The sequence below is a fragment of the Centropristis striata genome, chromosome 24 (genome assembly GCF_030273125.1).
Source record: "Centropristis striata isolate RG_2023a ecotype Rhode Island chromosome 24, C.striata_1.0, whole genome shotgun sequence".
In the NCBI taxonomy this organism is placed as follows: domain Eukaryota; kingdom Metazoa; phylum Chordata; class Actinopteri; order Perciformes; family Serranidae; genus Centropristis; species Centropristis striata.
The window spans coordinates 13,548,120-13,563,839 of record NC_081540.1 but is presented as its reverse complement, the minus strand read 5'-3'; the positions used below and the strand labels follow the sequence as shown (position 1 = coordinate 13,563,839).

At 40.3% G+C, this 15,720-nt stretch overlaps 1 protein-coding gene across 1 annotated transcript; it reads right to left on the bottom strand.

The window, feature by feature from the left end:
- Nucleotides 1-66: 66 nt before the first annotated feature.
- Nucleotides 67-10,339, bottom strand: LOC131963141 (zinc finger protein 184-like). Its single transcript, XM_059328292.1, has 11 exons — nucleotides 10,194-10,339; nucleotides 7,915-8,117; nucleotides 7,615-7,689; nucleotides 6,838-6,918; nucleotides 6,657-6,755; nucleotides 5,936-6,059; nucleotides 4,664-4,987; nucleotides 4,467-4,591; nucleotides 3,822-4,320; nucleotides 2,628-3,083; nucleotides 67-2,154 (listed from the first exon to the last, which is right to left on the bottom strand). The coding sequence occupies exons 1-11, from the start codon at nucleotides 10,195-10,197 to the stop codon at nucleotides 1,940-1,942; spliced, it is 2,205 nt and encodes a 734-aa protein (XP_059184275.1). The 5' UTR covers nucleotides 10,198-10,339; the 3' UTR covers nucleotides 67-1,939.
- Nucleotides 10,340-15,720: the final 5,381 nt, after the last annotated feature.

The following is a 15,720-nucleotide window of genomic DNA, read 5'->3' as shown; positions in this document are numbered from 1 at the left end:
ATTGATTGATTGATTGATTCCTTTTTTTCTCAATTTATTACTGCATCATTTCTTCTGGCTGTCATTCTTCAAAGCTTTAAATAAATAAAACGACTAAATTATTGATGACTAATTAATACATTAAATTGCAATTAAAAAAATAAAAAAATGAATGCAAAACATTATTAAAAAATACATGATTATAAATAGGGGAATCAAACCAAGAGTTAATATATAAAGTAGCAAATTAAAAAAGGAAGATTAATTTAAGGACTCTTTTATTAACAAATTAATGCATATAGCATCCAGCAGCTTCCACTGATTCAACATTCTGAAAAGTGTTGAAATGACGTCACATAAGAAACACAACAACTTTTATACAATAAGCAGAAATACAAAATTTTTCATGGCAACACAAATGTTTTTACTAATCAGTAATCAATAATCAGTGTTGATCGTCACGAGAAAATAATGCCTTACGTGATTTTTTTCCTGTTGTCTCACACACATTAATGACTCGACTCGTTCAATCAATAATCATCAGTTTGTGATCAATGATCAATCAATGATATATTAACGACAGCGAACAGACGTGAACAGGAACTTTTCTTTGTTACATTGTTTTACCATTTAATGGAGAACCGAAGCCGCCAAAATGAAAATAAAAATAAATTAACACCTCGATAGATACATTAATATGCCATGAAATGTGACAAAAATAAAATGTATAATAAATATAGGCATTAAATATATCTTATATATAATAATGTGACATAAACTATTTTCATTTTATTTATTCACCTATGTATCAACTTTCCTATTTTCCTTGTTTAATCTTTAAGATATATTTATTCTTGCATTTATTTATTTTTTATTTTCAAATTTAGTAATACAATTTTAAATGTATATATTTGTTCATTTTATTTATTCATTTAGAATTTTGAAAAGTTTAGCCCCCTCATTGGTATAATGAAAACAAAATGACAATAGAATTTAAGATTCTGACAAATAAATATATTTGGGAAAATAAATGACAGAGGAAATACAAATAAATAAAATGCAAAGGTAAATAAATTAAGCAATTTAAAATTGAAATGTCAATTTATGTCACATTAGATCAATAAATTAAGGCCTATATTTTGTTTTAATACATCGAATTGCATATTATTTTATTCATGGAGTTATTTATTTATGTATCGATTTTTGCAGCTTTGGTCCTCCATATTCATGTTGTGTAATAATTGGAAAAATGAGCTCCAGACTGGGAAAATCATGTGAATCAGAACGAAGACTCGACAAGGCAATTTTTATGAGTTCATTCTTCCTCTTTCCATGTTTAAAAAACACGAAAAAGACCAACTAATCAAGTCCAGATCCAGGTCCGCCAGAGTGTCAAGACTTCAATATTGGTTTGTTTGTGATCTTTATAATATTTTAGCCTAATATTTCTACCTTACTGTCAGAAAGCTCTTTATCTTTTCAACCAGACTCCATTCACAAAAAACTCTTTTTAGAGTTGTTGGTCCACTTTGGTTCATTTGTTTGTGTTTTCGTATGACTTTTAGATCTGAACCAACGTGGCATCCACAGCAGAATATTCTGTATTGTCTTTTACAAACTTTGTCAGGCTAACGTTCAGCTCAGCTATTGCCAAGGCGTAAAGCTAACAGTAAAGGCTGATTGGGCATATTTTATTTTGAAAACAGAAAAGAACCCCACTGAAGTTGAAAACACTTAAGCAATAAAGTGAAACGTATTTGTGGCGACCATGTTTTTTCCACATTGGGACGTAAAGCTAAAAAATGTGAGCTTCAGGAGTCCCTGGTCGCCGCTGCATCAACACAACTCGATCACAATAAAGGCTAGTAGATGTTTATATTTCTGTGCAGAAAGGAAATCGGACAACATGAAGCTCATTAGACATGCAGAGGAACGTCATTGATGAGTGTGTAGGCGGACCTCAGGCCTCGTCCGCCATCTCCACCGCCGTCTCGCCGTCGTCGGCATTTCCGTGTGTCAGCAGATGTCTGTTGAGGTGAGTCTTGCGGGTGTAGCTCTTTGGACAGTAAGCGCAGGCGTACGGGCGCACGTCACTGTGAGATAACATGTGCTTCTTCAGGTCAAACTTCCTCCGCAAACATTTACCGCACTCCGGACACGAGAAAGGCTTCTCTCCTGGATGACACAAACAACACAACAACAACACATCAAAGAAGACGCCAGCAAAATAAACAACTATAGGACATCTATGACCACGACAAAACTCTAAAAGTTTAGTTTTCTAATCCAGAAGTTTTGTTTGTTAATCTAGACGCTTTGTTTACAAATCTAAATATGAGATTAACAAATCCAAAGTTTTGATTGTAAATCCATCCATCCAATCCAGTGCTGTTTGCAAATATAATTTTTTCTTTATGAATCCAAAGTTTTGTTTACAAATCTAAAAGTTGACTACAAATCCAAAGTTTTGTTTGTAAATCTAAAATTTAGGAGCTAGAAAAGTCCCTGAAACCTGCATTCTAAGAACTACGATGGTTTGTACACATTAAAAACAGCGTTCTTAGAATGATAGAAGTTTCTCTGATTGTTTACGAACTGGAAAAAGGTGGAGTGGCTGAAGTTGTAACAGTGTGGTGGTGGTTTCTCACCGGTGTGGATCCTCCGGTGTTCGGTCAGGTGACAGGAAATGGAGAAGGCCTTGCCGCAGTCCTGGCAGACGTACGGCCTCTCGCCCGTGTGCGTCCTCATGTGTTTCTGCAGGTCTCCTCCAGATGGCCAGCCCTTCCCGCACACCGTGCACACGTACGGGCGCTCCCCGGTGTGGCGTCGCACATGCACGTTGAGGCCGGCGAGCGCGGTGAAGTCTTTGGGGCAGTAGGGGCAGCGGTAGGGCCGCTCGCCGGTGTGTGTCCTCAGGTGGCCCTCCAGCCCGTCGCGGGTCTTGAAGCGTTTGCCGCACTGTGAGCACAGGAAGCGGCTCTCGGCGCCGTGGCTGGCGCGGTGCGAGTGGAGGCCGGTCAGAGAGCCGTACGTCTTACTGCACTGATCGCACTGATACGAGCGGAACGTGTGCGTCCGCTGGTGGATACGCAGCTGAGTCACGCCTGCAGGGGGAGAGGGCCTGTCGTTATACTGATGATAATACTCATTATAATACTGATCATACTAATTATACTGCTACAGTACTACTAATAATAATACAAATACTGCTGCAGTACAACTACTAATAAAAAAACTACTGATAAAACTACTACTCCTAAAATACGGATACTACTACAGTACTTTTAGCCATACTACTGATACTACTGTAGCCCATTATTACTGATAATACTACAGTTTTAATACTAATAATACTACTGCTAATACTAATACTACAAATACTCCTAATGATAGTAACAATACAGTACATTTACTAACACCACTGTATGACCTGTACTTCAATTAATACTACTAATATTATTACTACTGAAAATACGACTATTTCTACAACTGCTACTGCTACTAATACTAATAGAGTATTAATACTAGTAATACGTATACTACTCTATTCCATACGTATACTACTGTATTACTAATAATACTAATACCACTAATACTACAGTACTAATACTACTACTCATAATAAAAATACCAATACTACGACTTATACTACTGTAATATTACTACTACTACTACTACTAATACTAATACAACTAATACTACTACTATCTATGAGGTTGAACACCTGGACGTACCTGCAGTATTTATGACATCACTACTGGTTTGCACCATTAATGGTCTGATATCAGCTGGTCCAGGTGTGTGAGAGGTGTACCTGTGTGTGGTCCAGGTGTGTGAGTTACCTGAGAAGGTTTGGTCACAGAAGCGGCACTTGTAGCTTGGCTCCGCCCCCTCCACAGAGTGCGTCTGCAGGTGTCGCAGAAGCTGCGTCTGCGAGCCGAAAGTCTGGTCGCACACGGTGCAGGTGAGGTCAGGCAGCCGGTGCTGCAGCCGGTGGGCGTCCCGCTCTTTGGCTGACTCGAACACCTTGTCGCACCTGCTGCAGGTGAAGCCGCCGCGGTCCAGGTGCGTCTGCTTGTGGTTGGTCAGGCTGGACAGGTGGTGGAACTCCTTGTCACACTGGGCACACTGGTAGACGGGGCGGGCGCGGTGGCTGCGCTGGTGCGCCAGCAGCTCCGCTTTGGTCCTGAAGATGGCGTTACACTGGAAACAGGAGTGTGTCCTGGAGGGGCGGGGCTCCGGGAGGCGGGGCTCCTTCTCAGGTAGACTCTTCTGGTTTGATGCTGCAGCCGTGGTCAGCGCCGACCCGCACGACTTATTGGTTCGCAGATGACGAATCACCTGTAGTAAAACCAAAACTGCACTATAAGTACAACCAAAACTGCAGTATATGTACAACTAAAACTGCAGTATAAGCACAACAACAACTACAGTAAAAATAGAACAAAAAGTGCTCAGGTGGACCAGCAGTTCAAGATCACACTCACCTGAGAACGGTAGATGAAACATTTTCCACACTGAGGACATTTGTGAGCCACACGCCGTGAATTATGGGAAATGCTGTACAGAGCGTTGGCTGTCACCTCAGAGCAGGTCTGATCTGATTGGTCGACTGTGAAGAGAGGCTGGCTTAGAAAGGTTCCTCAGAGCTTCTGTCAGTGTGTTGTCTGTGTGGGGGTCTCACCTGTGTGCTCTGATTGGTCGGCAGAGTCTCCAGGTGAGTCCTTGAACGCGTCCTCCTCCACAGGTGCACGCTCCTCCAGCGCTGCGCTCTGATTGGACGCCTCCTGTTCTACCAGCAGTACGCTATGACCAATCACAGTCTCCTCCACCTCCTCCTGCTCATCCTCCGTCATCACCACCACCACCTCCGCCTTCACCAGCTCCACGTCAGGGAGAGCGTCTGATTGAACCGCCACGTCGGCGGGTGGAGGCTCAGGGTTGGTCGGTTCGGTGAAGAGGGGGTGGGACCAGGCTGAGAGGAGGAACTCCTCGGTGTCCGGACCCACTGCAGACAAAAAGTCTACAAGTTAAGTACAATCAAAATATACATACATGTATATTATATAGATTAATTACACATAGAGTGAAATATTCAAAGCCTGTATTTCCTGTAATTTTGATGATTATTGCTTAAAGATAATGAAAACACAAAACTCAGAAAATTACAATATCACATAAGATAAATAAAAATAAAGGATATTTAAACACAAATGTCAGTTTTCTGAGAAGTATCTTCATTTCTATACACTCAATACTTGGTTGGGCCTCCTTTTGCATGAATTACTGAATTAATACAGAGGAGATCAGCCTACGGCACCATGTTGCTTTTATAGCAGCCTTCAGGTCATCTGCGTCTGGTGTCTCTCTCCTTCCTCTTGACAACAGCCCATAGACTCCTATGGGGTTCAGGTCAGCCCAGTTATCTGGCCAGTCCAGCCCAGTAACACCATGGTCACTGAAGCAGCTTTTGGTACCTTTGCCAGTGTGGGCAGGTGCCAAGTCATGCTGGGAAATGAAACCAGCATCTCCAAAGAGCTTGTGGAAGCATGAAGACTCTAAAATGTCCTGCTAGATGGTTGCTATGTTGACTATGGACTTCAGAAAACACAGTGGACCAACACCAGCAGAGGACATGGCCCCAAATCACCACTGACTGTGGACTCACATATTCAACTTTTTCACAATATTCAAATTTTCTGAGACACTGAGTTTTGTGTTTTCATTACCTCGAAGCCAGAATAATCAAAATTACAAGAAAAACAGGCTTGAAATATTTGACTCTATGCGTAATGAATCTATATAATGTCTGAGTTTCACTTTCTGAAATTATTAACAAGGAATATTGAACTTTTTCATGATATAATTATTTTTTTAAATTATTTTTCAGATACTTTTTTTGAGATATACCTGTATAAATAAGGGCACTGCAGACAAAAACCTAAAAAATAAACACCTGTGGTGGTCACTTGTCCCAGTCGACAACTCTGATTGGTCAGCAGCTCCCTCAGATCCTCCCGGTCTGCCTCCTGCAGACACTCCTCCAGACCACCCGGAGCAGCATCAAGCCAGGACGCAGCCTGAAAACAAACAACTTTAGATTTTGGGGGGCCACAAATACACCGTGTACTATAGAAACTGTAGTAATTAAAAAAACAGGCATTATAGTTGGAATTTGAACTTTCAAACGCTTCTTGAACGCATCATCAGTTATGAATTCCGTTTCCAAAGCAAAGCTTAAAATTGTGACCTTTCTGTCAGAATCCCTTTATTCTACTCATTTGACACAGTTTTAGCCACATACTGTAAATCATAAAAAAAAGGAAAAGCAAGTTGAATTTCTCTGATAATTTAAAAAAAAGAGAAAAGAATCAAATTAAATCTATATTTACACAACACTTTCCCAAGTGCCACAAATGTTGAAAAAAATGTATGCTCCATATTTTACATATTGAACCATTTCCATTTTCCAGCCTTTCTTGTCCTCTCCTCTGAGCTCCGTGTAAATAATGCCTGTTTTGTTTTTTGCTTGTTTTTTACAGTTTCTTTCTGTGATAAATGGTGGCTTTTTGTTAATATTTTATGAAAACTTGAAATGCTTTTCAAAAATAATTTCAAAATAATTTACTCATGGTCACTTTGCGTGCACGTTAAATAAAGAAAGATGAACTGAGAACCTGTTTGAAGTCGGGCACAGGAAACAGCTGTTCGATCCTGGACAGGAAGTCACATGTGAGAGACTGGAGGGCGGAGTCAAAGCTGTGGTCAAACACCTCCTGAAACAGACGGAGAAAAGTGTGTCAGAGGAACAGACAGTGGCATCGAGCTGCTGTGTGGTGTCGTTGTTGCAGCACTGACCTGCAGGAGGCGCCGTCTGTCTGCTGGACTCTGGGTCAGTCTGTCCGTCAGAGTCAACAGAGCAGAACGCCACTCGTCCACCTAAGAGGACACACAGCCTAATCAATATTTCAATCAAAAATCATAAATACGGATTTTGGATTGTTTTTTTGACTGTCAATTAATTTATCGATATTATCAAAAACAATACATGGGGGTATTTTTGGAGATGCATAAAAAGCAACACTTGGTCAAATGTTTGACATGTTTGACAAAATGATATGTTTTAGTTAAAAGTAGTGTTGATATTTTAGATACATTTCTGGTAATTTTCCAGAAAATTTCTAAGGGTATTTAATTCTGTAATTGTTTTTTTCCCCTCACAATTTCAATGAAAAAAATAAGGGTTTACCAGAAACTTTCCAAGAAAGGTTCTGCTCAGGATTTTTTTTAGTTTTCATAACTTATTTGAAAAAAATTGTATCTTCTATTAATTAACTTCCGGACCCATTACTCAGTCTCCTCAATCATTTTCTGTAAATTTTCCCAAGGAATTTAAGTCTGGGAATATGTTAATATTTTTATTTTTTTATTTTTTTATATTAAATTATTATATTTTTATAAATAATTTAGTACTTTTTTATAGAGATCACAGCACACTGGGAATGTTTCGTTAAACAAGTTTCTATCTCCAGATGACGATTCACATTAAAAGTAATATAAAACAGATAAGAAGAAGAAGAAGAAGAAGAAGAAGAAGAAGAAGAAGAAGAGCAGGTTAGGGTCAGCCAATCTCACCGTTGCATTGGAGACGGAGCAGGTTTTATCCAGGTGGGCGTGTCCTGCCTGAGGATCGGGGTCACAGAGGGTCACCTGGAGACAGGACATGATGTCATATGGCAGCCGGCAGATTAAAAAAAATGATAATCAGTTACAGTCATCAATATTGATTTTATCATTATTTCATAATAAATAATCCCCTCACGGCTAAAATACACTTGGTGATCAAAAGGCATTAAATGGAAATCAGTATGTCGGGAGGTGAATAAACAGGTTGTTAAATGAATAAGAAATTTAAATAAATTAATAAACAGTCACCTTGGCTCTCAGGGCCAGCAGCAGCAGACTCCTCTGCCTGTCCGTCAGTAGCTGCGGGACGGCCTCGGTTACCAGGGAAACAAAGTCCTCCAGCATCCCATAATGCTTCACACTTTGCCGCTGAGCGACCTGCCACATGGCCGCTGTCAGCAGGCGGAGAGGAGGTAGGAGGAGTCTCAGGGAGGAGACGGGGGGAGGCGAGGCTGCACAGAAACAGGTTGACATGTTTTTAAAAAATTGTTAAAGTTGGCTGAATGCCCATCCCAGACTCCATTCAAAAATATCAGAATTTTAAGTTTTTACAGTTATTGATAATGTAGAAATACATCATAAAACTAGATTTAAGATATTTAATAAATATTTACCTGGCATTTAAATCTGTATTAATGTTCAACACAGGTTGTAGATGTTATTAGTAACATTTGTGCTTCTTCAACAGCAAGTAAAATATTGTTGTAATTAAGTTGCTATAAAAAGTTATGGCTACTTAATGGCAAAATGGTTATAATGGAAAATAGTTAATTAGACTAACTATGAATATTAATAAGATAGTTTGGGCCTGAAAAAGAAATTTCATCAAATAAAATCGGTGTGTCTTCCAGAAAAGTTAGTATTTCAAAATGTCAGCATGGAGTTTGGTTGGGGACCAATTCAGGAATATCAGGTATTTAAGGTTTGGTTGTTTTTTACACACTTAACACATTAACACTCAATTTAGGATCTTTTTTTTTTAGAATTTAGAATTATTCACAAACCAGTCTTCAGGTCTGCATGATGTACAACACTGGCTGTAGATAGTTATTCCACTATTACTAAGGAGGCTGTGGGACCAATTCCAGCCAGACTCCATTCAAAAATTGCAGAAATTAAGGGGTTGTTATTGGTGATATAGAAATATTTTATAAAACTGGAGTTCAGATAGTTTATAAATATTTCTTAACTGTTTTTTTTTTAAACCTGCATCAGTCTTCAACACTGGTTGTAGATAGTTATGTCGTTATTAGTAAAATTGGTTACATACAACAAGTAAAAATGTCTTGCCATAAAAGGTAATGGCTACTTAATGGCAAGCATGCATTGTTAATGTTAGTAGTTACACTAGTTTAGTAGTAGTTAATCAGACTAACTACCACAAACATTTATAGGATGGTTTGGGCCTTCAAACGTCATTTTAGTAAACTGTTATTTCTTTTACAAAAGTTACAATTTGGACGGTTTGCATTCTATTAAATTTCCATTAAAAAAACTCAGCAATTAAGTTTTGTTGGTAATTGATGATGTAGAAATGCTTAATAAAATTGGATTTAAGATAAGGTCACACTGTTAAGTATATAAGAGTGACATGAGCGTGTCATAAACATGACATGGGATGTGTCATGAACATTAATGACACTTTGAAGTAACATTAATGCTCATGATACTTGTCATGTCATGTTTCTGACAGGCTTGTGTGACTCTTATGTAGACACCTTCAAAATAAAGTGTTACCATATCTTGCTTAAGTCACAAAGGCATGTTGAAAAAATTGCCTAAGTCATTTATTTCTCTTAAGTTACATAATTTACACACAGTGTTATTACTATGCCAAAAGCCATCCTTTGTTACATCCTTTTTCGGTGAAATAATCAATAAATGTCATATGTTACAGTTTTGGTGAAGTTTTTTGTGTTTCCTGCAAAACTTGAAAAAATGAGTTAGGCGATTATTTTAACAGGGTGACGATAATTTATAAATATTTAGTAACTGGTCTTCAAATCGGCATAATGTCCAACAAAGGTTGTAGATACTTATTTTATAAGACATGTCCATTTTTAAACAATCTCATGTAATTTAAAAGCTTCATTTTGCAGATTTGGGTCTTGGTCAGTGAATGTTGTGTGCCTATAATTAAGGATGCAGAACTGCAAACATGAAGACTGAGAGAGATGAATGTGTGTCTTACAGGACACTGGTAACACGAACCACAACAACCCAACATTGAATTTCTTTGCTAAAATAATCCCCGCCTGGTGTGTTTTACTCATGCCGAATTCATGTGCAACTACAGCTGAATCATTATATCTATAGCGATATTTGATATTAAACATCTACCTCTCCTGTGAGCTAAAGTTGGTTTTAATGTTTGGGGTTTTTACATGGAGTTTGGGTCGCATCGATCTAATTAACAACCACAAGTTGAGCTACCCGGCTAACCTTCGCCTATTATTAATCCCGTCAAATGAGATATTAACGCTGATTAAAATACAATAACGTGATTAATAAACATCAGCAGCACGTACCCATTCTTCTTCTGTGGTCACACACGCGTCTTGTTTACGTTTCAACACCAAAATGAGGTTAGCCTGGTGAGCTAACAACTAGCTGTTTACACCGCCTCCACACCGGATGTTAAAACACAAACATCCGGTTGCTATCAAAGTAAGGTTTATTTTAATTTTATTTAACAGCACACATCTGTCCATACACAGGTACATTACATTATAAAAATCAAAATAAATATTTAAAATAATCAATTACGGTTCACAAGGAAATCAAATGTTATTATTATTTTTTATTTATGTATTTCGTCACACTGTTAAAATAATCGCCTACTAATTTAAGTTAAAGTTAAATTTAAGTCACAAAGGCATGTTCAAAAAAATGTCAACAAAATTTAAAAAATATGTAAATCTTTCTATTAGCTGTAACAACAAACATGTTAACAAAGATCTGTTTAGATTTGTTTATTATTAATATAACTTCTGAATCAACAAACTATCTGGCATTAAGTCATTACATTATCATGTTTGAATTAGAGCATGGTGGATACCACATATTTTATAGTAATAATAATAAACTATTGAGTGATACTGTTTTTAATTAATATTTGGTTTCCATTGTATCCCCAAGAAAAAATGGAAAAAAAATTGAGACAATAGAAAGAGCAGGGAAAATAGAGAAAATATTAACAGAAAAAAATAGAGAAAATAAATAGAAAAAAATGCAAAAAGAGAGAAAAGGAGAAAAAAAGACAAATAATAAAAAGAAACAGTTAAAAAAAATATGAAAATAGAAGCAAAAAAAGAAGAAGAAAAAGAGAAAAAAATACTGACAAAAGAGAAAATACAGAAATTAAAATAAGGGAAAAAATTAAATAGAGAAAATACTAGAGAATATAAGAAAGTAAGTTTAATTATTTTTTATTTAATGCATCTGTTGTAATTTACCCTCTGTTTCTTACAAAGTATATAATTATTGTTATTAATATTCACAATGTATGTAATGGGAATACATTTAATTCTATTTCATTTTTTATTACTATAATACTACTACTACATCTCCTACTACTACTACTACTACTACTACATCTACTACTACTAATACTGATATGCATGAATAATATTGATTTGTGGTATATTATTTTATTTAAAAAAGAAAATAAATAATAACTTCAGAGGGAATTTACTGAAATGTAAAAGTGACTTTGAACAGCAGGAGGCACTGTGGTAACACCTCACACACGATGTCAGTGACTGTGTGTGTGTGTGTGTGTGTGTTAAATTAAATGTCAGAGGTTAGCAGAAGCTGGGTGGTGTGTGTAAGAGAGAGATCTGTCACACCACTTGTCTGTCTGGCTGTCTGTCTGTCTGTCTGCCTGTCTGTCATGGCTATGCAGGTTTTTATCCCGTAAGTTCGACTTTTTTCTTGTTATTTTGACCTTTTTTCCTGATTTCGACTTTTTTTCTCATTTTGACTTTTTCTCGTTATTTTGACTTTTTTCTCGTGACTTTGACTTTTTTATTGTTATTTTGACTTTTTTCTCGTGACTTCGACTTTTTTATTGTTATTTTGATCATTTTCTTGTGACTTTGACTTTTTTTCTGATTTTTACTTTTTTTGTGACTTCGGCTTTTTTTCTGATTTTGACTTTTTTTTCTCTTTTTGACAGTTTTTTTTTGTAACTTCAACCTTTTTCTCGTTATCTCTCACACACACGCGCGCGCGCGCACACACACACACACACACCAACACTTGCTTTATTATCTTACATGGCTTCCTCCTCTTTTCCATTTTGAAAACAGTTCAAATTGTAACCTAATAATTTATGGGTGAGAGTCACGTGCCAGATTCAAGCACACTCAAAATTTCTTTAGAAATTTTCCAGTTAATCCCTGCTAGATTCAAAGTGGGTTTTTGGTGTTTTTATTCCATTAGATCAGTCTGTCTTCTTTCCTCTTGTGCTTTGGTCCTCTTCTTTCGTCGTCTGCTGTTTTCTATTAGCTCAACCTTAACACGCACATACACACACACACAGCAAATGACAGGCCTGTGTGTGTGTGTGTGTGTGTGTGTGTGTGTATGTGTGTGTGTGTGTGTGTGTGTGTGTGTGTGTATGTATGTGTGTGTGTGTGTCAGGGAGATTTGCAGGACAGCGATCAATTTGTCAGACAGGAAGTGTGTGATTTGTGTGTCCCTGCAGACGTCTATTAGCTTCTATCTCTTCCTTCTTTCTTTCTCTCCATCGTCTTTCTTTTTGTTTGTCCTCCTTCTCCTCTTCTACCCTCTGCTCCTTCTCTTCTTCTCTCTCTCTTGTCGTCGTTTGCAAACAAGCGTCTGCAGACATTAAAAGGAAAGAAGAAGCAGAACGTGACTGAAGTTAGTTTGTGTGAGAAAGAGCAAAAAGCACCGCAGCTTCAAGAAAACCTTCATCTCCACGCTGCATCAACAAGTCGACTGTGTGTGTGTGTTTGTTTGTGTGTGTGTGTGTGTGTGTGTGTGCGCATGTGAAGGGAGTGATGCATGGTGGGAGATCGTTTAGCGCCCTGGCCGGTCCTCGGCGACATGGGCGACAGCCCCCGGCGACGGGATGAGAAACGAGGCGGCGGCGAGGATGTAATTTGAGAACGAGGAGAATGAGGAGGGAGGAGGGAGTGACAGATCGGAGGAGGGATGAAGAAGAGGAGAAGAAAAAGCAGAAGGAGGGGATCGTGAATGACAGAACCAGGAGACCGTTTCTCCTCTGAGCCAGTTTGAATAATGAGTCTAATTTCTTTCACTCACACACACACACACTCACACACGCACACACTCCATGTGACGCTCTAATTGCCATTGTGTGTGTGTGTGTGTGTGTTTTCTCTCCCACGCTGCAGCAGACACTTGTCTGTGCGACAGAAACGTAAAAAGAAAATTCAAACTGCTGCTACAGCCTGTAGAGGGCGCTAACCACAGACTGAAAAAGTGGATTTACAGTTTCAAAGTGTCTCACGTGATTCCATTAAGCCCAGAAAGACACTAACATCAGACTATAAAGACACATCTGTAAATGAGAACATAACAACCCGTCTTTGTCTCGCCCTTGCGCAGGTCGAGTAGTTATACCAACAAAGTCACCTGTGACCCCCTGACCACCCTGGATAGGTTATATCTTTTGGAGTCGTCAGAGGATCTGTTGCTTTGTTCTTCTCGCTGTAGCAGGTGTACTATGATCGTAGTATCAGTTTACGCTAACATGCCTAGCTAGCCTGCTTTACACTGCTGCTCACTCCCTCACCACCTACTCACAAAGCTGGCAACCTCCTCGATCTCATTTTCACCAGGAGTTGCTCTACCACCAATCTCTCTGTTACCCCACTTCATGTCTCTGACCACTACTTCATCAATTTCTCCCTCCCACTCTCCCGATCGGACTGTCTGCCCTCACCGACAGATACTGCACTGGTCCGCCGCAACATTCGCTCTCTCTCTCCTCCTGCTCTGGCCTCAACTGTTCTCTCATCCCTCCCTTCATCGGACTCATTCTCACTTCTGCAGCCCAACTCTGCAACCGACACTCTCCTTGCCACCCTCTCCTCCTCTCTTGACTCACTCTGTCCTCTCACTCCTCGGAAAGTACGCAAGTCCTCTCCTGCCCCCTGGCTGTCGGACTCTGTGCGTGCCTACGGGCATCAGAACGGAAGTGGCAGAAAACTAAACACCCTGAGGACCTACGCAACTGCCAATCTCTTCTTGCTGCCTTCTCATCTTTGATCTCAGCTGAAAAAAGCTCTTTCTATCAGACCAAGATTCAATCTTCATTCTCCAACCCAAAGAAGCTCTACTCAATCTTTACAAATCTCCTGGTCCCTCCAACCCCCCTCCTACCTCCTCCCTCCTACCGACTCACTTTGTCAACCACTTCCTGAAAAAGATTGAGGACATACGCTCTTCATTTACTCATCAGCGTCTCCCACCCTCTCAGCATTCACTCCACTGTCTCCTCCTCAATTGCTCAGCCTTGTAACCTCTGCCCGTCCTACCACTTGTCAGCTGGATCCTATTCCTTCCCACCTGTTTCAGTCTATTGCTCTGGATCTCCTCCCGTTCCTCTCCCATCTTATCAACACTTCCTTGACTACTGGCTGCTTTCCTAAAGGAAGCAAGGGTGAATCCTCTCCTAAAGAAATCCACCCTCGACCCATCCTTAGTGGACAACTACAGACCCGTCTCTCTCCTGCCGTTCCTCCCCAAAACTCTGGAACGAGCTGTCTTCAACCAACTATCCTGCTATCTGCATGGGCACAACCTCCTTGACCCTCACCAGTCTGGTTTTAAGAAGGGCCACTCAACAGAGACTGCCCTTCTCGCTGTGACTGAACAGCTTCACAAGGCGAAGGCAGCCTCTCTCTCATCTGTGGTGGTTCTACTGGACCTTTCTGCAGCTTTCGACACTGTGGATCACCAGATCCTCATCTCCACCCTTCACCACCTGGGAGTATCGGGCTCTGCTCAAATCCTATCTCAAGGACCGCACCTTTCGTGTAACTTGGAGGGGTTCTGTTTCAGAACCCTGTCCACTCACCACCGGGGTCCCTCAAGGCTCTGTCCTTGGTCCGCTCCTTTTCTCGATATACACCAACTCCCTTGGCTCCCTCATCCACTCGCATGGCCTCTCCTACCATAGCTATGCTGACGACACCCAGCTAATCTTCTCATTTCCCCAGTCTGAAACACAGGCAGCAGCACGTATCTCTGCATGTCTGGCCGACATCTCCCAGTGGATGTCCTTGCACCACCTCAAACTCAACCTGGGAAAGACTGAGCTACTCTACCTCCCAGGGAAGGGCTCCCCCACCACTGACCTCCACATCACTGTCCAGAACACAGTGGTTGTCTCCACAGAAACCGCCAAAAACCTTGGCGTGACTCTTGACAACCAACTGTCCCTCTCCACAAACATCACCGCCACAACCAGATCTTGCAGATTCTTGCTGCATAACATCAGGAGAATCCGTCCGTTTCTCACCCAGAAGGCAGCTCAGGTCCTTGTTCAGGCACTGGTCATCTCACGCCTGGACTAAAGCAACTCCCTCATGGCAGGTCTGCCTGCCAAAGCCATCCGACCTCTGCAACTCATCCAGAATGCAGCTGCTCGATTGGTCTTCAATCTTCCCAAATTTTCACACACAACACCCCTCCTCTGCTCCCTCCACTGGCTACCTGTGGCTGCGCGGATACGCTTCAAGACTCTAGCTCTGGCGTACTCTGCTGCTAACGGTTCAGGTCCTACTTACATCCAGGACCTTGTCAAACCCTACGCCCCTGCCCGTCCTCTCCGCTCTGCATCAGCCAAACAGCTGACGACTCCCACCCTGCGTGGGTCAACTTCCCTCAGAACCACCTCCAGACTTTTCTCTGTCTTGGCTCCCAAATGGTGGAACGAGCTCCCCACCGACATCAGGACCTCAGACAGCCTGTACATCTTCCGCCGCAGGCTGAAGACCTTCCTCTTCCAACAATACCTCGGTTAAGCCATGGTCACCTAACACATATATATATTTAATAATA